The sequence below is a fragment of the Rhagoletis zephyria genome, unplaced genomic scaffold (assembly GCF_001687245.7).
Source record: "Rhagoletis zephyria isolate East Lansing unplaced genomic scaffold, Rhagoletis_zephyria_1.1 Rzeph_scaffold_03487, whole genome shotgun sequence".
Lineage (NCBI taxonomy): Eukaryota > Metazoa > Arthropoda > Insecta > Diptera > Tephritidae > Rhagoletis > Rhagoletis zephyria.
In genome coordinates this window covers 20,579-44,538 of record NW_016160570.1, presented here as the reverse complement: position 1 = coordinate 44,538, position 23,960 = coordinate 20,579, and the positions used below count along the sequence as shown (strand labels likewise).

The window sequence follows — 23,960 nt, the reverse complement described above, 5'->3', positions numbered from 1 at the left end:
TATCAATTTTGAGTGAATTATCTTCAGTAGTTACTAAAATATCGCAGTTTTCGTATTTCTGAAAATTACCGTTATATGGGAGGTAGGCGTGGTTATGGTTATTGTCCGATCTTGCCCATTTTCAATACCATCCGTCCTACCACCAAAAGAAGTACACGTACCAAGTTTCGTTAAGATATCTTAATTTTTACTCGAGTTATCGTGTGCACAGACGGACGGACACAGACAGTCACCGCTTAATCGATTTCTNTTCATTCTGATCATTTATGTATACATTTGTCTATATCTATCTCGATTCGTTTTGCCTGTTACAAACAACCGTTATGTGAACAAAGTTATAATACCCTTGTGCACAAGTGCGCTCGGGTATAAAAAGTTGCATCCTCACATACTATAAATTAATACAGGGCTACCGCGTATGACTGATTGAGGTGCCTATGCGCACGATAAGCATTCGACAAGTTGTGGGCAGCGTTGCCATTTTAGCCGTTTTCCGGCTAGATTTAGCCGGTTGCGACAGCAAACAGCCGGAAAAAATTCGATTTAGCCGGCAGCCGATTTGTTAGCCGTTTTGCAAAAAAAAATTAGCCGTTTTTAGCCGATTTTGCTCTTCGCCTTATTTTATTAAAATTCAAATATACAAGTTTTTATTTTTACAAATTTAGTGCTCCAAAATCTATTAGAAATGGCTAGTCTTATCTCTGAGAAAATTTTCATGTCGGACTGTGTTATATAAAATTGAAAAACAATCAGATAGTGAGCCGATTTCAATGTTTTTTGTTTTAAGCGAGTGACCCAAATACACATAAACTGGGACGCGTCATTTTAGCAGATTAAAAAGTTACAAGTTTTGCTGAAATTTTGCAGAATTTTCATAATTTTTACACCAAGTGTGAAATCTGTTTGTAGTATATGTTGTTTGTTAAGTAATGTGCTACATATTCATAAAAAATAATAAATATTAAATAAACTAAAGAAAAATAGGCAAAACTTGCTTAAATTTTGCGTCCCAGTATATATTTGGGAGAACGTAGCGGGAATTTTCTGCATAAAATTTTTGTTATGAATGTCTTAAATTTAAGTGTGAAGTTTTATTCGCTACACTTAGAAAATAAAAGAGCACGAATTTCGATGTGGAGCAAAACTCTCTGGGAAGACAATACATGGTGCAAACATACTTTTTAAATTTTATAAAATAAAACTGCAGTAGTTTTCATCTTATGTGGATAATTCTTGTGACAAATACATAGTTTCGTGCTTATATTTTTTGTATATATATTTTTAGCAGCACCACATCTTTATCAGAAAATTCCGAGAATCCAAAAATTGGTACTGTTACAAGTTGCAGGCATCATTTTAACTCGACCTCTTTCCTGTTCCACGGATAATGGTACATCTTTCAGAGGTTTAAAGATATTTTGCGTCAGCAATGTTTTATCAACCTACGTACCCTACCTCGGAAAAGCAAAAAACTATATATTCGAACGTTTGCTCAGGTGTACCGAATTCTGGCAGTTTGGAAACGCGCAACACTTTTAGTATTTTCATCCAACTTCACTAACTTCAATTTTTTTTTCTACCTTTTTAAGAAACAAAAATTTTTCTGCTATTGAATCTGGTGGCATGATTTTAGTTAAATGTCATAAACTTCTTAAAGGTGAAGTGGTCGGCAACAACAACGAATGTCAATAAATTAAACTACCTTCTGCTTTCACAGCTTTACCTGTTCATTTCTCAAAATATTGCCCTCCGACTAAGCAAAANACAGACGGACAGACGGACAGACGGACATGGCTAAATCAACTCAGCTCGACGTTCTGATCATATAAGTATACATTTTAATGGGTCTATCTCTTTTTGTTCTGGTACTTACAAACATCGGACCAAAGTTATAATACCATTCCATGCTCATGAAAGGTATAATAAAGTGGTGTACAGCTTAGCTACGTATAAATAATCTTTATTAACCAAAAAAAATTCAATGGATTTACTAGTCTTTCTAATTGTAGTTTATGTATTTAAAAAAAATTCAATTCTGGTTGAAACATTTTAGCCGTTTTTTTTGTCCAATCTAGCCGGTCGCCCTGAAAAGTTCTGGCAACACTGGTTGTGGGTATGTACTCTAGTAACATAATGCAAAACTTTGCTTCATAACTAATACTGTCGCTTAGTTAGTCAAACTTTAATATGTAATTTTATAGATGGCAAATAGCATCGCAATTTTCCATTTTTGTCCAGCTAAATCGTCTCTTTTGCCTTATGTTCATCGGTTAGAAAACAGGTATAAACACATCACTCATTTGACGCGAAGTGAAAATATGCTGGTTTTCTTTATACAGCTCGTTTTAAATTTGAATTATTATTAATATAAATTTGAATTATTGTTCGTTTCCATTTCAGTCAATTGCACAAATCAATTATTAAATAAATATTGAAATAAAACAACAAATTTTGTATACTTTTCTATACGGTTTCAGCGAGTGTGCTGTAAAGACGCAGGTCAAAATTGTTTTTTTTTTGTTAATGGGTAGGTTCAGAAGGCGCAGCAGTTGAGCGCAACCGTTGCTAAAAAAATCAGTGATAGTAATGCGTCATCTGAACGGCTTGATATATTATCTGTCAAATTCAAAACACACAACATGTTGTCTCAAATGATCAGAAAAGTATTACGATCATCTAACACGTATCTGTAGTTGATCAGAAATACAAAACAACGCGTTCAGAAGGTGCAATCGCAACAGTTACTGAGCTGTTGCGCCTTCTGAACATACCCAATGCGGTTCTTTCGTAGGTATAAACAAGGTAATAGTAGATTTTTTCAGATTATTTCATCTCGAAAATGTCAAATATTTTAAATTTCTTCTTACGAAAATTCAAAATTGTTAAAATCTATTTTCATGTGAAACCTTTTTCCATACAAAACAAGCAATTGAATAGCAGCTTTTCGAAACGTTCTCCTAAAAGCCTGATTATAGCTCTGATCCAGTACTCCATGAACTTACAGGTTTTTATACGAACTTGGAGGAAGTTACAGGAAAAATGATCCCGTACTCTAAATTCCTCCAAAATCCTTCAAGTGAGTGCGATTTTTGGAGAGTTGTGTAAAGAATGAAGTTGCAAGATTTTACCCGAACTTTTTCTTCTGGTAAAATCATGAAAAGTGTCAAGCGATCTCTGGTTGACGTTTTTACAGATAATGCTTTTTTTTGTTCCCGTACTTTTGGTTGTTACCCACTTTTTACTCTCACTTCAGAGAGTAATTTTGCTGCTTGACATTTTAACAGGATTTTATACGAAAAGTATTGGATCAGAGCTTATGGCAAAATAACGGAATTTAGAACTTAGAAAATCAAAATGAAGCAGATTTCGACGCGGCATTAAGGTACGTTAACTTTCGGCTGTTCAATTATAAGCAACATCCATTTAAGAGAATTTTTAAGTGAGAGCATGTAAGTTACGTTAAATTGCCATAATCAGACCATAACTCAGCAGCACAAACGCTGATTACTGGACTTTCAAAAGCATGGAAGAAAGCAAGCTGCAACAATTTTCATTATTCCCAATTTAAATTTTTTATTTTCTGTATTTTACATGTCACGCTTTGATTAAAGTGAAGAAATCAGAACAGTTTTTGACACTCTCGATACCAGAAGCAACAAAAAAAGTAAGTGCGCCTGGGCCACACTGGAGAAGTGAAACTTACGTTACATACATGTCTATTTTGTCTCATAACTAATATATATACATACATATGTACAAACATACATACATCTGCTTTTGCTTATATTATATTTTTTGTCTTTTTACTATCTAGATACCTACTTCTACCACTGTTCGTTCTAATAACATTTATGTTACTCCGTTTTCCTTTATCTTCATTTTTATCTTGATACTCTATCGATAACAAAATCGATAGTAACATCCAACAAAATATCGATAAAAAACCCATAAAAATATGGATAACAAAATCAATGACAAATTCGATAAAAAGTTCGATACAACGACAATAAAATTGGTAGCAACATCTATTAGAAACTCGATAAAAATATCGATAAACATAGCCATGACAAAATCGACAAAAATATTGATAAAAATATACATAGGCAAATCGATAAAAATATCGATAACAAAATCAATAAAATTATCAATAACAATAAATATTGATAACAAAATCGATAAATATCGATAACAAAATCGATAAATATTGATAAAAATACCGATAGCAAAATCGATAAAAATATCGATAATAAAGTCGATAAAAATATCCATAAAAATATCGATAAAAATATCCATAACAAAATCGATAAAAATACCGCTAACAAAATCGATAAAAATATCCATAACAAAATCGATAAATAGCGATAATAAAATCGATAAAAATATCGGTAACAAAATCGATAAAAACATCCATAACAAAATCGATAAAAATATCCATAACCAGATCGATAAAAATATCCATAACAGAATGAGTAAATATCGATAACAAAATCGATAAATATCTATAACAAAATCGATAAATATCGATAGCAAAATCAATAACAAAATCGATAAATATATCGATAACAAAATCAATAAAATTATTCACAACAATATTGATAAATATCAATAACAATAAATACTGATAACAAAATCGATAAATATTGATAACAAAATCGACATTATATCGATTACTTCCGAAAATATCGATAGCAAAATTGATAAAAATTTCGATTAAAAAAACGATAACAAAACCGATAAAAGTATCGATTATTTTATCCATAAGTCCCCAGAATACCGAAAATCTCAAAATACTTGCTAGATTAAGTCTCTGTGTCCCTCCCTATATCCTTTCCTCTTTAATTACCTTTATTTTAATCTTTCTTCCCCTATCTTCATCTTTATTTTTATCGGTATCCTCATCCTCCTCTTTGTCTTTACTTTTATGTTTATCATTTTCTTCATCTACATATTCTATATAAGTAAAGTGTTTCAATTTATCTTGGTCTTCATTTTTGCCTTTATCTTTACACATCTTTGTTTTTGTTTTTATTTTTACCTTTGCCTTTATCCATGTGCGTAGTCATTTTTACTTTCATTCTTGTATTGGTCTTTTGCTAAGTGTTATTCTTTAACCTTTTATTAGCAAATTTTTGTTAAATTAATACCATATGCATACACACAAGAAGTACTTGTTTCAGCCCCAACCATTTCCGGTGCACCATTTCCATGGCAATATTTCCGTTGCATCATTTCCGTGTGCAATTTCCGTTGAATTTGCCAATTTACTCCCAACCAACCAAACAACCGCCGCTAAAGAAGTTTCACTTCAAAAATACCCACAAATGTTGTTTTTACTCTAATGCTACTACCTGTTTGATATGCCTTGGCATCACCACTTTTTGATATTGTGTCTGACATTACTTACTTATGTATATGGTTTTATAAATTTTATAGCAACGAAAAAGCAAATATTTATTCCCTGCACAACAATGTCTTACGCTGACCATCGGAAAGGTACGCGCAATCAATCTGATGGAGTATTCGACTCTGATTACCTCGCAACTAGTAAAAACGACTTTCAGAGATCAGTAACAAATTGCAAGCTGTATCCAAGACATGGAATCATGTTCTCAAAAGAACCTGAACTGGATCGCTTTCCCTACCGCAAGGAGTTGAGTTATTTGCCCACAACTCTTCACCGCAATTCTCTAGATTCGGGTTCGAGAGACTCGCTAGAAGGTCACTTAAATCCCACATCACCGCGTTTGAAAGCAGGTAAATACTATAAAGTTATAAGAATACAAAATCTCAATTTTTAACGAAGGTGCGAACAATACTGCCGAACGACGTGTGACGAACGTCGTAATGACACCTAGCGCATGTAAATCAAACCCTCCGGGTCTACATCACTTTAAACCCAACACAAAGGTAAATGTGGTTGAAATGAAGCTAAATCACAACGCAATCAAAGAAGAGAGTCCGGTACATCACTACACTTATTGCCAGTTTTTCCAAGAGGCTAAGCGTAAAAAGTCTAAGACGCGCGGAACACAATCTTTATATCGGTAAGTTGTTGTTTTTGCATATGTTGTGTACAGAGCTATGCAAGTATCTTCGGGATAGTGCTGGGCAGTATCCATACGAAAAGTACTCAAAACTCTAAAAAGTATCGACGGTACCCGATTTTTAAAAGTATCCATACTGAGTACTCCAAACTGCTCAGTACTCACAAAAGAACTCTAAAGTACTCTGAAATTAAAAAAAAACTCAAGTACTCAGTACTTAAAAATAGTCTGTTACAATCATCAATATGATACTTGTACTCAGGATCGATTCAAAGTACTCACTATTAAGTGTCGAATAGATATATACTTAAAAGTATGATAAACAAAAGGTAGTTCCATTGTCACTTTTTCGTCGCCATATTAACGACCTGACATTTCATCAAAGGATTAAGCTTTAGTTTAAAATTAAGATTTCAAATTTTCGAACACTGATTATTAAAAATCGGTGTGAAATATGCACTTCCACCAAAGCAGAAAGGTATTCTGCGCAAAAATCCTGTGGTTGGCATAAACCGCGTTTACATTTTCTGTTAAAATTCTAATTTTATCCCATTTCCAAATAGATCCCCAGGCGTCATAGAGGGGAAGGTTGACTTCCTTAAGTTTGGACTATTCTTTTCCCAACGGGTGGGATTTTTGGAGCCAAATCATTATATAAATAACCGAAAGAGATGAAGGATTAATTTGAATAAAGTTTTGTCAGCTTGTACTAAGTACTCTGCAAAATACCCGATCCTTAAAAGTATCGACACCAAAGTACTCGATACTTTCGAAATCTCGGGACACTATTTTTTGGCGTCAATAAAACTACAAAAATTTAACAGCATTAAATCTGTTTGTCATCAAGCCGATGAAAAATTATTTTATGCGGCTTAGGGCCGAAGGTTAAATCAACATCATTGCTTCGCGGGCAATACCATGGGTTTTTTATACCCGAGCGCACTTGTGCACAAGGGTATTATAACTTTGTCCGCATAACGGTTGTTTGTAACAGCCAAAACGAATCGAGATAGCTATAATTAGACAAATGTATACATAAAGGATCAGAATGAAAAGAGGAGTCGATTAGGCCATGTCTATCTGCTCGTCCGTCTCAATGAAATTTGGTACTTGGATTGCCCTTTATCCAAGGTAGGTTGGTATTGAAAATGGGCGAAATCGGACTGTATTTTCGAAAAATGCAAAAACTGCGATATTTTATTAAATATTACGTCCAAATTGTTGTAAATTAGTATGCGAAGTATAATTTTAGTACAAAATAATACTATTATGAACTTTTTGGACAATGAGCGGGACCCCGCCCACTTATGATGGGAGGCTGTATCTCGGTAGTCCTTACAAAACTTGGTACGAGCTTTGCACAACTTAAACTGAGTAGAAAATCTTTAAAATTGGGTCCACCTCTCATATAACGGTCATTTACAGAAACACGAAAGCTGCGATAAATCAATAACTACTGAAGCTAATAAACTCAAAGTCGATTGTGGCAATAACAAGTTAACAGAAGATTATATTATTTTAGATTTTTGAATAATGGGCGCGGCGCCGCCCACTCACGACCACAAATGTGTATCTCGGTTACCGATTTATCAATTTCGACCAAACTCAGTGCACGTAATAACCTTGGTACGGAAAAGCAATTCTTTGAAAATTATTTAAATCGGACTAAAATTACACCCGCTTCCCGTGTAACTGTAAATTTCAGAAAAATTAAAACTCCGATATTTCAACAACTGAGGATTCTAATTTACTCTAAGTTAATACTTACAACAATCTCTCAACAATAGACTTTTAGGAATTGAAGGTGTCACCGCCCACAATATGACTACAATCTCAGTAACCACTTTATCGATGTCTACCAAACTTGGTTTAATTATATTATTAAGTCTGACTTAGCGGATCATTGAAAACGTTTGAAATCAGTGAAAACATCCCTGCTTATCATGCAAAGGTAGTTTAGAGAAAATTGAAGCGACGATATTTGATACCTGCGCCGGGGACACTGAGGGAAAAATGTCGGCCTAAAAATAAGAACAAACTAGCTGGATTTAAGTATATGAAACTGCATTCTTGTAATAAGAATTTCGTACTCAAATCAAATTTGAGGCTTCTCTGTTATGAGTACGAGTATTTTATTTTAAGAAACATTATAAAGAAAAAGGTTGGGTTAGTTATCACAACCTTTCATATTTCGACCTAGAATGTTAGATGTATGTATATGAACAATATTTTCACAAAAAGACGCGTGAAAAAATTAATGATATAATTAATTTTTTAAGTTTGCATGATCTTAGTTCCATTAATTGGAACTCAAAAATATCATTCTTAATATAAGATTTGTGTTCTCTATTTTAGTATCTTCAATCTTAATCCGATTTAAATGCTAAGATAGAGTACAAAAAACTTGATTCCTTCTCTGAGTGTATATATAGTTCGGTTTCGTCCGAACTTATACTTCTTTACTAGTTTATTTATAAGTTTCAACACAACATTGATTGGCTATATCGAGGACTGATATTCCATACCCTCTATCTGCACTTTTCACAAAAATGAGATTCTGATATAAAAATCCTCCTAAGACAATGCCAGATAGAGGGCATTGAGTGCAAGTGCTGGATCTATTTTAGTGGTGACACATTTGCAATTACATAATTAGAAGTTCAATATACTGAAAAAGTTTGCCTCTTAGATGTACATTATTTTTGATAGCAAAAATAAAGATTGAAAGGGTATAGGTATTATATTATACGCAAAGTACTTTTAATACGTCTCAATGCGGATGGAAGACTATTCCAAAGGCGAATAGTATTGACAAAGAATTACTGCTGGGATATTGAAGCATTCGAATACGAGTAAACCAGCTGTGACGATCTAGTTGACCGGGTAGAGTGTTAGCAGTGTTTCTGGTACTGCGGTTCGTTTGTAGACACTTTACTTTTAAAAGATTACACGGTGCTACAAAAAAAGTCACGAAATACACCCGACGAAAACCGAGTGTAAGTTCTAGCTGTGGTCGAGTACAACATGAAAATAGGCTGAAATAGGCTGTGTATAAAATATCTGTTCTGAAAGCTTCCATTTCTTATATGCTGAGTTACGTTGATTTATAAGTAATCACGGTTAAACCTGTTATTGAACCTGCTATTGTGTTTTAGGCGTTTGGACAAGAGGGACATCCATACAAGCTATTAGAAAGTAGGTTAATAAGGCATTATTAAAAGTTTACTTGATCACCCATTGATGTCAAATTGCGTACTAAGCCCCCGTCAGTAGCTTTGACCTACATCTCAAATGCATTGTTATATGATTCAAATCACGATATAAATGCGAGTTACGACTAAGATTTCGAAATCGTAAATAAGGAACACTAAGTCGTGTTTTGATAAACTAGGCGCATATAATTGGTAGAGAAGGATGTCAGAGTAATCAATAACAAGTTAAATATCGATAAGCGTACTAGATGTTTAAGTTAAATGTGTAGGGTATCTAGTGTAAAGTTATTATCGCGAAGTAAGTAAGGCGGCCGCTGGGGTGTAGCGGTTTGCAGTGCGCGCTACCATTCCGCAGGTCCTGGGTTCGACCCCAGCTTCCGACCAAAACAAAAAAAAAGTTTTTTTCTAATAGCGGTCGCCTCTTGGCAGGCAATAGCAAACCTCCAACTGTATTCTGTCATGAAAAACAGCCGTCCGGCGCAAAACTGTATGTCCTTCCCTTTAGTGTGACCACATCAAGGCGCACACCACAAATCGAAGGAGATGCTCGGCTAAACACTAACTTATTATTATAAGTCAGAATTAAAGTCTCCAGATATGTATTTTGCAATAGAGTATGGTCCTCAAGAAATTCAATGAAAGGACAAACCGCTTTATTTGGCCTATTGACACAGCCTTTAAGAATTTTGTCCGCATTCAGCGCAGTGGCGGATTTGGGCCAACTTGTTAAAACAGGTTAAACTAACAAGACGTCTAACACGTTTCACCGATGAGTGACCTCTCAAAGGTCGATCTATATGACCTACAAGCATCCAACCGGCAATAAAAAAAATAAATCTTTTATAAATAACAAGTTACAAAATTTTAGATTGTATTTATTAAATACACGCGCTCCACCCAGTTATATTTTTATATGCGACGCTGTAATGGGAAGTTTTATAAACTATATTTTAATACGGTATTGTTATTTTTATCCTTAGTAGATTACATTACCTACATTAAAATACTATATTTTACCAAATAACCCAATAAATTAAAAATAAATAATTATAGTATATATATATAATAGTCTCCAAAATAGTGTCAAATATTGTTAGAACTTGTAATTTGATTTAAAAAAGTGCTAATAAACGCGTGGTATATTTTTAAATGTGTATGATGCCATATGGCATCAATAATATTTGAAGGAGCTGAAATCCGCACCAGCAAATAACGACATATTTGTACGGGGAAACTGCAACTCGTAAATTTTTTAAATGAATTAATTAATCTATGCATGTTCCAACTTATTTTATTAAATTTTTGTGGTGTTATTTAATTTGATTTGAATAAAATAAAATACCATATTAAAAATTCTTTGCATATTTTTTACACCAGTTAGTACAAATGATGCCATATGGCATCATTCCAAAAAACACTTTAGAATCGCATTTTGGAAAAAAATTAAATTGAATGTTATTATATTATGTATTAACGATCATTTAATAAAAAAAATTTATTTTTAAAGCCCGAATCTAAAAAGATGTACCGAAAGGGTTAAGTAGTTTTTGAGATACGCATATATGATATTGATGATTTGAAAAACCACCTTTTCGCTAAAGAGCGATTGTATATATAAATTTTAAAAAAATATTGATGAATGCCTTAGCCAGACTGCTCAAAATATCTGAAAGTCCGGTACATACACACGTATAAATTCAAAGCCGTGTTTAAGTAAAGTTGCCTAACTTCGACAATTTGTATGCGATTGCAAATAATGGGTATCTCAGTTTATTTGAAAATAGATTTAATTTTAGATAGTACTACGTATCTTGAAATTGTCGAAACTAGTGATGGTCAAAAGAACTCGCCCGAAGAAAAATCCCAACAATCCAAGTCTGACAATAGATTATTATACATCATTTTAAAGGTCTATAAATCCTCTTTTCACAAAAATAGCACAGGTTTACAAAAAAAAAAGCTTATGCATATTAAACCTAACCGATATATGTATCCCTATGTTATTCGACACGCTGAATGCGAATCCGAAGCCCGTTAGTCTCCACCACGTCAGGTTCGTGGTCAGTTGAAGGTCAAGTAGGGAAAAATTCATTGAATAAACCAGAAAATACATAATACATAAGGTTTTACATTCGCTGAACCCGAATCCGAGGTCCGTTAACCTCAATAATGTCAGCTCCGAGGGAGGTCATTTGAAGGTCAAATAGGACATAAAATTTATTCAATAAAAATTAAAAAAATTAAAAATTGTTTTTGTTGTCACTGAAACGGAGTTTGGAGGTCCCTTGATTCCTCAAAATCATCTGGAGGTCATGCCAAGGTCAACCCAAGGTCAAATTCCGATGAATTTTATTGAATTTTCAGGTTTATTCAATGAATTTTTTCCTACTTGACCTTCAAATGGCTACGAACCTGACGTGATGGAGGCTAACGGACCTCGGATTCGCATCCAGCATGTCGAATAACTTAGGGATATATAGCTTTGGTTTAAGATGCATACACTTTTTTTTTTGTAAACCTGTGTAGTCATTAAAAAACTGATAGATCTACAAAACAGTGTTTTCTGGCCTAAAATGACAAGTCGCGACTTCTAAATGATTTTTAAAAAATCAATAAAAATAGGCCATAATATTTTTCATAAAAAGGAGCAAAATTAGGGGGGAGGGTCTTGAAATTTCAAATAAAAAAATCCTTTGGGCAACTTAATGTATATGAGCAAATTCTGATGCTGCGGACGTTACGTTGTGATGTAAGAAAATAGGTGAAATTTTAATTTAAGTAAATTAATGGCTCGGCCAAACACTAACGTATGTGTAAGCGCCAATCTATTATTATTATTATTTTTATTATTAAATTAATGGCGCACAGTGGGAGAAATCACGAAAACGCTGGTCATATGTGTATATTAAAAATTAACCCAGAGGCTTCATATATAATATGAATATTAGTATGAGGTGTTAATATAAACAAAATCCGCCCGCAAATGCGCCAATTTCCATATAATAGTATTTTTTAAAAACTCACAAGTGTTATGTTTAGGAAGCTCTTGCAAAAAAAAAACAAAATGTGTTAGTACCTTCCACTAAGGCTGAAATTAAAGCTAGAACTATCGACTGCTGTCTCTGAAAATACCATCCCTGCATCTTGACCCAAAGGTCACTTATAGTCATTTATAGAACAAAAAAAAACTGATTTGAACAACTTCTTTTTTTCCCAATATTTTTTTATTGTTCAATAAATGTTAGTGCTGTTTTGATAGACTTTTTGTGGTTATTACGAATCCGTAAGTACTATAATGTTTCCATCTGGTCCACATTTTGAGAAAACGAGGTCAACGTGTCAAAAAATCGTGTTATTTGCAATATTTGAGAAACTCTAGCAAAGATAAAACCTTCCACTTAGGCTTAAAATAAATCTATCTCGGATACTGTCTCTGAAAATACTATCCCTGCATCTTGACCCAAATGTCAAACTTTATACCTACGGATTCGTACTCAGCACAATAAAGTGTATCAAAATCAGCTTTAACATTTGCCGCACCAAAATCGGTGTTTGGCTGAGTAAGCTTTCCATGAGCACTATTATTATTTCATCGCACTATTCAATCGTGAATTTCAACAGAACTTGGACGAATCTGGTTACTTTCTTTTTGAATTCTTGAAGTACGTTATTATTGCTATTATCTTCAAAGTGCAGAATAGCCCGATCTCCCGAGATCACAAATTTTTCAAAAATCAAATAAAAAGATATTCTTATATATTTTATAAGTACAATTAATTTTTAGATATATTTACTTGTGTCAAAAATTTGAAGGTTATTACTTAGATTATTTAAGATACCGTTAGAAACGCTCTCTATGCCGCAAAAAATAATTGAGTGCTTTAACCATTATTTTAAAATCAAATTTCCGAAGCAAAATTTTAGAGCCAATGAGAAAAGAAGCATAAAACTTTAGTAAGAATAGCAAATTCACACTGCTATAGTGAATAAGATTTGTGCCTTATCCTTTTCATCCACTACGCAATGGACCTTACTCTTGACAAATTACCATGTTTTGAAACAGTCGGACAACTTTGATTTTTGTAATATTGGCCAGCTTTTTCTTCATTTCTCCCACTATGGCCGGTGTTATTTCCCTCGAAATTTGTATTCTAACGGTACTCGTAATTTTGGGATGATCATCTATCTTTCATGCATGGGGAACACAATCTACAAGAAAGCTTTGAAGAGAAAATAATATACATATCGTCACCTGAAATGCAAAAAGACGAAACAACATCATCACTGAAATGCAAAAAGTCATAACTAATAACTAATAAAAAATTCAAAATTCACTTTTTGATTTATATCAGGGACGGAAAATAATCATTATTTTATAAATGTTAACCAAAAAAATCAAGAAGTTGTAATCGTCGTAAAACAATTTTAACTATACTCACGTATTTGTGTTAATACGTCCTACACCAATTTACAAAGACTTTTATTTTTCGAGTTTAACCAAAGGGAATTATTATTAATTGATTTTTTTCGATCAATAATAATGATTACTTTATGATTTTTATTTTTTCATTCAAAGATAGGTAATAATTATTATTGAGTTTAATTTTTTCACTTAATAATGATCATTCAAAAACCTCAAAAGCTATACCAGCGTGATTTCTATCGTATCCTTTTCAGAGGTAGTGACACCCTAATAAAAGGAATAAGTCCCAAAATTTTCAGGTCGAAATTTCAGTAAGTTGCGTCTGTATGGCCTTTTCAATTTTATAAATAATCATTATATTGAAGTGGAGAAATAAAACGCAATAATAATTATTATCTCTGACCGAAAAAATAAAATGCATAAAATAATCATTATTTGTGATCGAAAAAATAAAAATCAAGTAATATTCATTTCCGTTTAGCGAAAAAATTTAAAGCAATATTCATTATTATTTTTGAGCGAGAAAATAAAAATCATAACATATGTAATGATTAAATGCTGATTTAAATTATTTTACTCATAATGATTACCGTCCCTGATTTATATGATGGATTTCATCGAATTACAACCCCCTCATCATTTTATAAAAAAAATAATAATATTAGTCACGACTATTTCTATTCCAGTTGCGATGTTGTTACGTCTTTTTTGCATTTCAGGTGACGATATACTGCTTAACACCAAGGCCATTTAGAGCTTGGTTTCAATAAGTTAGATCAGCAAATTCGCATTTCTCAAATAAATATGAAATTAAAATACATATGTACATACTTATCGTCGTTTAAAGTACAAAACCGCGTATCACCAAAATGCAACACCGCGTATCAAGATAATGCAAAACCGCATATGTGAGGTTGCATAAATTATTTTCTAGAGAGTAAAAGAACTCATATTTCAAAATGGTTATCGTTTTTATAAAGCAATCGCATTTCTGGCTGGTATATTTCAGGACGAATGGTTAAGGATTAAGCCAAGAGTTCGTGTAAGCAAATCCAATTTTTGGCAGCCAATGTCAGTTACGCGGTTTTGCAGAATGACGATACGCGGTTTTGTACTTTAAACGACGTTATATATATTGTATTAGATAGACCATTCTTGACAGAAAAATTTGAGAATTTGAATTAAATGACTATTTTTTCGGTTTTGGTTGACTATTTCTGGGCAATGATGTGCGACATTTTCTGGTACCAAGTGAGTCCTCCACCCAAACATTACCGTTTCTTCCTGAGGTGTCGAATAAAGATAATGAGTTGGAACAAATAGAGCTTTCCAAATTGCCAACTATCTTGCCCGGTGATGGTCCTCCCGGCTTATATCAAGTCGAAGTACTGGAACGTGCGCGCAAAAGATGGGCTTTTGCAAGAGCATTAAAAGAGAACTTTAGACAGCAAATAGACGAAGTGAAGGTAAAAGCCAAACAATCCGAGCACGGCGTTGTATTACAGGCTTTCGAATGGGAACATTGGATCGAGCGCGAGGAGTACTTACAAGAATGCCAGATGTTGCGATTGGAAATTCTCATTGGTATGTTCAATAAACGCGAACAGAAAATTCAAGAGACCTCTAAAACACGCATTGAACGTAGTTACGATCAAATACTCGCAAGGCGCGATGCTTCATTGTATAAGAACCAATTGAAGTATGAGAGAGAAATGCGTCAACTGGAAATCAAACGTCGTCGTGTGCCAAAATGCTGGAGGAGAGAAAACATACTCAGCCAACTTGGAACTCCCACCTCAGAGTTCTATGGACCGGAATTGCGTTATGGCGTCAATCCATCACGCAGGCACTTTGTGGGCGGACGCGAGGAGTTCGAAGCACGTATGGATGATTTAGAGAAACGCGCCGTCAAATTTAGCAAGCTAGTGTGCTCGTTCACCAAACTTAAAGAATGGGCGAAGCCCAAGCAGCGCTTTTTGGAAATCGAACAAAACTTTTGCTCGGATGAAAATCTGCAAAAGATGTATGAAACACTTACGGTGAGTAAGAGGGGACACAAGGTATTCCAAATTCCACAAAGTCTAGCTAACTAATTTCTTTAAATTTTAGAGTTTACGCAAACAAGCAGTTAAGCAGAAAGTAGTACCGAAGTGTCTTATACAAAAGATTAAACAAAAGGTAAAGGATGAAGTAAAAAAACCCATAAAAGCAAATGAAAATATTGTCGAGGAATCTAATGACATTGAAGATGTAACTAAAGATAAAGTAAACGAAGAAGAGCTCCAACGTACGGACGACACGGAATTCCGCCAATCGATAGAAGCAAAGAAGCAGCGAGCACAATATCTTATGGAAGAACTGTATAACGAGGACCTCGAGGCCATGATTCAAGAATATGAAGGCTACACCATTGGATGGCTTATGCGTTTCCTGTCCGAGGAAATGGGTCGGCTACAAGAACAACGCCTTCTGCACTACATCACTATGCTCGCCCAAAAGGAACGTTGGCTCCGCGAGGCTGCCGAAGCTGGACTACGACAAAAGGAAAATGAAATGCGTCAAATCTATGAACAAATATATATTGATTCCTACGACTCTTGTCGCAGTTATCTTAACATGATTTTGGAAAAAGACATTCCGAATATTTCTCATGAAAAGGCAGAGGTTGAAGTATTGGATATGGCAAGAGTTATTGATGCGGACATACAACGTTGGCTAGATTCATTTTATGCCATACAAAACCCATTAAATTATTACTCCTTGCGTCATAACCTCAAGACGATAATATTTAATAATGTAGATGATATTCTAAAAGCAGTCGAGACCAAGCAATCAGTGAAGTATGTCATTGAGATGCTTTTTATAGATGTATTCGAAAAACTAGAACCTTACGACATAGGGTCGTATGCGGCAAACGAACTTGTCGATCGTCTTTTCGATCTCGACCTTTACTACTTCAGTTCGGAGGAGAATTCGACCTGCTCCTGTCTTGCATGCGAATGTCCCGAAAGCGAACGCGAGATTAGAGCTTTGATACGAAAGCTAATAAGACAAGCCGTGCCTGGACGGCGTTGGAAAACACCAGTGGAACGTTTAGCCAAAGAAACGGTGAAAGATTTGATTGACGGTGCCATTAATCTAGCTATGAGTAGTGGTTCAGACTTCGAAAGTGGAAGCATTGAACGTTTTTGTAGATTGCGATTATCTCCCTCGTATTTAAATTTATTTTCCCCATCAAAACCCCATAGTTTCGATAGTTTTTCTACTGATGAATCAGAAAGCATTATACACATCGTGCAATCAGATTTTCCTTGGATTCGCGAAGAGCTGCCACTGAAACATAAGAGTACTGAAAGCTCAGGATCGTACCGTCAGCTTATGCCCGAAGCGGTAAGTAATATTTTTATTATACATACATATATACGTATGTATATATGCTAGACCATAAAACAATAATTTTTAGAAGGTAGTTTCACTTCAAATTTTTTGACATAAACCGTGTCTGAGAAAAACATGCAATGTGGCCACTGCCACGATTGAGATCTTGGGGATTTTCGCATGTTATTTTAGATATTTTTAACAGAACATGTAAAGAACTGATCATTTCATTTTTAATATACATATACGTAATTAAAATATACATTCTTGCCACTGCTAATCACATGAATAAAAATCATAAAAACAATAATGTGACGGCAATATTTCTCGTTTAAGATATTTTAGATCCATCGCACATCACGGATTTAATCGGCCCCGTGATTAAGTTGGTGTAGTGTGCGCACCTCCATACATCTTCATGTACATATTTAAGCGAGCCCTACTATTTAAGTAGGCGGCTGTATTCTTACATCTATTGCGTGTGTTGCAATATCCACGGAAGCAGCAGTTAATTTTTTCATAATTGTTTATGAAGAAAATTATTAAAAAATATTAGAAAATTTTATACTTATGTATGTACTACAAAAAATACGAAAGACGTTTTCTGTAAGATAGCTAACATGGCGGATAAGAAGAAGAAGTGAAACTACCTTCTAAATATTATTGTATCATGCGCTAGACTGATTCAAAAAAATCTACTTACTTTTTTTAATAGCCCCTTTTTCAATACCTTCGGACGGATGTCAAAAGATGCCTGTTAAAAACGCAAACGTTAATATTAAGTTCAAAAGGTCGCACATCGCGGATTTCTATTTTCCATATAAAATACTTAGAAAAAAAATTCTTTTTAACTTTGGAATTTGTTTTCTCGGCTATGAATCATCTAACTAAAAAATGTGGTACATATTTTTGTAGGAAATTAAACGCTCTACAAAAATATATAGTTCGATGACTCATAGCAGGGAAAACCAGTTCCAAAGTTAAAAACAATTTTTTTTAAAGTAATTTATACGGAAAATAGAAATCCGCGATGCGCGTTCTTTTAAATTTAATATTAACGTTTGCGCTTTTAACAGGCATCCCCCGGAGGTATTGAACATCCCCCGGAGTTATTTAGGAGAGGGCTATTAAAAAATAAAGTTTGCCGATTTTTTTGAATCAGTCTAATAAACGTACATTAGACTGCAGCACCAAAAAAAAACAAGTTGCATTTTTTTCCGGCGGGATTACAAAATCTATTATAATATAAGACTTCTACCAAAATATTTACGAAAACTATTAAGATTTACGTGAGCTGGACCGATTTGAAATGTTTGAGTTTTTTATGAATAAAAATAGTTTCTTAAAGAAGTTTTTGGAAAAAATCCCCTCAGATGACAAAACGGTTTAAGCTTAAAATATCTAAATAAAAATATTAAAAATTTTAATCAACGGAATCATGATAATGAGATTTTTGATGCTGTTTTTTCAAAGGTTTGTTAAAAAAAAACTTGAATAACTGCTCCAAAACTTTACAGATATAGACTTATGAGGTATCAGTGGACAGGTATTTTCTCACCCTTTTTATTTCTTAGCAAACAAACTCATTCACGTCCCAATTTTTTCTTTATCAAATACCAACACATCTTAATTCATCATGGAATGACACTCGTTTATCTAACCTTCCTCTTTCATACTTTGAATGAGCTTATTCGCAAAGAAATTAGAGGGGTGAGAAAATACCTTACCAATGATAACTCATAAGTCTAAATTGGTAAGGTTTTGACTGAGTTATTCAAGTTTTTCTTAAACCAGTCTTTGAAAAAAGTTCGAAAACTGCATCAAAAATCTCATTATTATGATTCCGTAGAAAATTTTTATTAAATATTTTTATGCAAATTTTTTAAGCTGAAACTGTTTGAGGTGATTTCTTTTCAAAAAGTACTTAAAAGAACTGTTTTTATTAATAAAAAAACTAAATTTGTGGAGGTATTTTCAAATAGGTCCAGCTCACGTAAATCTTAATATTTTTCCGAAGTCTTAAAATATAATAGATTTTATAATTCCAGTGGAAAAACAGTACCGATTTTTTCTTTTGTATGGGGAGTGATGCAGTCTAACGTACATACTAGGGTGCTTTTTTGGTGACTATTCGTTTTCTTCACTCCCAGCTCGAAATTTTGTGGGAAATACCTTAGAAATAAATTCGATGAAAATTTGAGTCCTTAATATTAATATTAAGATACGTGCAAAGGTTTCTCATTTAAAATACACGTAAACTTTGATTTTTTTTCTTAAAAATTCTACACTCAGCGGCAATTTATGGAATGCAATACCGCATAAAAATCGCAATCTCGCCAGCTTTCGGGATCGAGTTCATCAATTTAGGAAGGGCTTTTAAAATTATCTACTGGGTTATAAAATGATGTATATATAATAAAGCCATTCACGACGAACATTTTGGCGAGCACGTTCACAACTCGCATTTCGTCTTTTTAATTGTTTTCTGCAGTCCCGCAAATCCCGCGGATCCCGCATGTGTAATTCCTAATTTCTCATCCCGAAAAAGTGGCGCGGGATCCCGCGTTTGCGGGATTGGATTCCCTAATGATGGGGTGTCTTCAGAATTGAATTCTCTACAAAAGTGTCGCAATAGCTTAACCCTAACTCCCCCCAGCGAGGTAGTACGGGTCACTAAACCCAATTTTTTCATGAAATTCCCGGTTTTTTGTCCCCTATATCGTAAGTAACAAGAGCTACAGAAAAAAATTTAATGAAAAACGTGTAGGACATTCAATTTCCTACAAAAAATTTTAGAACATCAGATCTTTAAAATCGATATTTCTTGAGATATTTTGTTTTGAAGTTGAGTAGTGTGGAGTTTTCATACATTATCAAGCTAAATTGTCATTTATAATATTCATTTATTCACATTTAACTAACATATTTACATTTTTTGGGGCTCTTGCTATTTACGAGATAGGGGTAGAAAAAACGAGAATTTCATGAAAAAAATTGGGTTTTGTGACCTGTACTACCTCGCTGGTGGGAGTTGGGGTTAAGTCGCACTAGACATTTTTGTAAAACATTAAATTCTGAAGAAACCCCATCATTAACCATCATTATAACAAAAAATAAGTAGAATTTTGAAGAAAATGGTCAAAGTTTACGTGTATTTTAAATCGTTGCACGCCTTACTACTAATATTAAGGGCCCAAATTTTCAGGAATTATTTTTTAGGTATTTCCCACAAAATTTACATATAGTACTGAAAATGGACAAACTCCTTTCATCCGCCTTCAACAAATTTTTCGTTTTACATTTTCCATATATGTAATACTTCTATATTGGCAGTAAGCTAACTTCTCAATGTGTAAGCATTCCGAAATCAGAGCGAGACAGTCTAGTACTGTTTTTGTCAAAGTATTGTGTACTTGAGTGCCGTTTTTGTATATGTGTTGTGTACCCCACTGGGAAAATAGGTAAGCACCTTGCGAGGTAAGCCATGTTTTCTTTCAGTTTTTAGTACCAAAATTGTCATCATGGCCAATGTCATCTACTAGTAAAGGGCAAAATGAACACCTCCGAAGACACATTACGTTGTCAGTTGCAAAATAACGTGCAGCCGAAGTTATTTCCAAGCACCGAACTACTCCGAGCGACTGCTCTGCATTACACGTAACTTACTTTGTAAAGCGGCTCAGAAGTATGTCTGATACCAAATGTACATTCTAAATTCCTACTTACATAAGGCGGCCATGCCTTTGTAAAAGTAAGGGACGATCGGCAGGGAAATGGTAATGACTGCCAGGTGAAGAGTAAGTTGCTAATAAGGTATTATTACGTGCTCCTAATTCTCACTGGGACATGTTTATTTATAAACGTATGTGTTCCTTTTCTTTCGTACGTGTTTATTGATATATCTGTACTATAGTGTTTTCGGACGGTACTAGCTCTTACTGCCAATATAGGAGTATTACATATATGACATTTTCCATACACATTTATCCAACTAAATCGAACAAATTCCGCAGTTGTTGTTTTGCCGCTCACATTAATTTTAAATAAGAAAATCTACTAATATTTGCCAATTCCTCAGTTTGTTTTGGAATCTTCCGAAGATACCGATACTGATAAAGGCTATATAAAAGATAAGACAGAAGTGAAGGACAAATCGTCAGCAAAATTTTTGAAGCTAATCCACAAAGAGCTTTTAAATTTCTTGAGTTCTGGAGAAGAGAGTGAAAGCTTGGAAGTGGAAGATTTGTTTAGTACCACTAGAAGCGTTCAAAGTGATTCAAGCGATGCCTGCGGATTAGGACTAATCATAGAAGAAATTATTAACAAAATATCAACATTTGAAGATACAACCAAAGGCCCCCGCAAAATGTCGGAAATCGTAGAAACCGTCACCAGAGAGCCATATTTTATAACAGAGAATGAAATCGCCGAAATTTACAAAAAATCTGCGCCCCTTGAACTTATCACCCAAACATCCAATGAAACATCTGCCGAGCTATCAGAAAAGGAACGTGTAGAGAAAGATATCGGAAGTAAACAACAATTAACTTCAAAGACGTACAATATGACGCAAGAACTAGAAACCGACTCGCATCAAAACGTTGACGATACTGATACCGAATCTACAAATGGACCAGAAACACTGCCGCAAAGAGGGCAACAAGAACTAACGTCTCGAGAGGTATCGCATTCAAGAAGTGACAGCATGAAAAAATCATCTTTAATAACCAGGGATGGCCAACAAAGTGGTACGTTACGTGTACGTATCAGTGAGAAAGAAGAGAAAATGGAATTCGTAAAACCACACTCAACAATACCGGTCGAAGAACTGGTTGGAAGGCGTGAAACCTCAAGTCTGAAGTCAGTGCAAACTAGCGATGAAGTTGCGCCAGAAAACAATAAGTGACATTTGAATGGAACTAAATATATTTTTACGTAATACAAACATATGCATATCGAGGGCTTATATTCAATACCCTCTATCTGCAAATTTCACAAAACCTACTTAGCGATGTTAGAACCCATCTGGGACTTTATGTACCTGTTATCACTGAGGTTAATTCTTACTTTGCTGTTTAATAGTAAATTCGTATGTCACAGTTAAGTTTAAAGTGAGTTTTTATATCAGAATCTCATATTTGTGAAAAGTGCAAGTATTGAATATAAGTCCTCGCGATGTGTTTTTTTTTATTTAAGTGGCTTTTATTATTTCACAAAACCTGTTGTAATAAATTTTTCTGTAACACATATCTTGCGACATTTCAATCTATACCTATACATATTAAAGTTAATTAAATTCACATTAATCCCGTACTGCACATGGGGCACGAAATTGTGGACCGAGCATCCCGGAGTACAGAATATAATAATAATAGATTGGCGCTTACACATATGTTAGTGTTTGGCCGAGCTTCTCCACCGATTTGTGGCGTGCGCCTTGATGTTGTCACACAAAGCGGAGGGACCTACAGTTTTACGCCGACTCCGAACGGCGATTGTATTTTTATGAGAAGCTGTTTTTCATGGCAGAAAGACACTCGGAGGTTTGCCATTGCCTGCCGAGGGACGACCGCTGTTAAGAAAAAACCGCTTTCTATATTTTTTGCGATTTTGTTTTGACCAGGGCTTGATCCCAGGCGTTGCGGAGTGGAAGCGCGCACTGCTTACCACTACACCACAGCGGCCGGAGTACAGAATACCCTTACACTAAACCAGGATAGGCAGTTTGGTACACTGATGGATCAATATTTGAATATGGAAGACCTGGAGCCGAATTTTAAAGGATCGATACAAATAGGCAGCTACCACACTATTTTCCAAGTAGAGATTCATGCAGTAGAGAGTGGCAGAGAATGCTTCAAAAGAATCACAGCTTCTAAAAACATATGGTCGATCATTTGGCTGGCAACGTTACATTCGTACGTATTTTTTTATAATCAATTATCCATTAAATAAGGGAAAACCCTTAGATTTTTTAGGTGATATGATAAGGCATGGCCAAATATATATTTCCGCAAAAGAAAGGGTTTAATAATTCATTTGGTATCAAAGTTATAGACACTGGCTCGTGTCAGAATGTTTGAAATTGCTGCGAACTGGGTGATCGAGTATTGCTAGTTTTCCAGTATGTCATCTACAATGAACAAGTACGTCTGCTCAATTGTTCTAAATTTTAAGGTTTTGAACATTTTTCTCATAAACTTTGGGCACTTGTAACGTTACACAAACCACTGGCCACGTTACACGTACGGTGTGCTTGGGTAAGGTTTAACCCAAAGCCTTTGTCCTTCCATTTTTTTCCGCATTCCTATTCTGACATCATAAACAAATGTTTGAAGGATTAAGAAATATAACTTGATTATCCTTAAAATTTCTGACTAGGTCAAAAATCTTCCGACAGTAAAAATTTTCGCCGGGAGATCTTCGCGTTATCATCGCAAATAATATTTATTTAACTTTACTGCAAAATAATGCCTATTTACTTAAAATGTGCATAATTTTATCTAAAGTACCATGTTCTGCTTTCTTTCCAATCCTTTCTAAATCATTGTTAGTTTTTCATACCATCAAAGATAATTTCAAAACAGATTCAGTGGTTTCTACAGCTTCGTTCACCTTAGATACAAAAATGTTTGTGCATTTATCGCAGTTCTACAGAAGAGTTCTCCAATTAAAATTTTTTAACCAAACCATTCTCATAGATTAATAAACTCTTAATAGTCTGGATAGTCTTGTAGCAGCTTCTATAAAATTGTAGTGATAGGAACACAATTACGTGTAATAGGGCAGATCAGTTGCAAAATAATTCATTGCATTCCAAGCAAATATACTAAATGTACTCAGAATCTTGAGATATAATGATTTCAAAGGGTATTTTTCACATGTTAGTTTCGTTTCATTTAA

General features: G+C 34.3%; 2 protein-coding genes across 2 annotated transcripts in view; one reads left to right on the top strand and one right to left on the bottom strand.

Moving 5' to 3' along the window:
• Window positions 1–23,960, bottom strand: part of LOC108369080 (dynein heavy chain 12, axonemal-like) — a 47,498-nt gene that overhangs the window by 14,128 nt on the left and 9,410 nt on the right. The gene's annotated exons all lie outside the window — the stretch shown is intronic.
• On the top strand, window positions 5,493–22,095 carry LOC108369079 (uncharacterized). Its single transcript, XM_017624059.1, has 5 exons — window positions 5,493–5,754; window positions 5,804–6,044; window positions 14,932–15,718; window positions 15,789–17,069; window positions 21,136–22,095. Exons 1-5 carry the CDS (start codon window positions 5,604–5,606, stop codon window positions 21,961–21,963), a joined length of 3,288 nt encoding a protein of 1,095 aa, XP_017479548.1. The 5' UTR covers window positions 5,493–5,603; the 3' UTR covers window positions 21,964–22,095.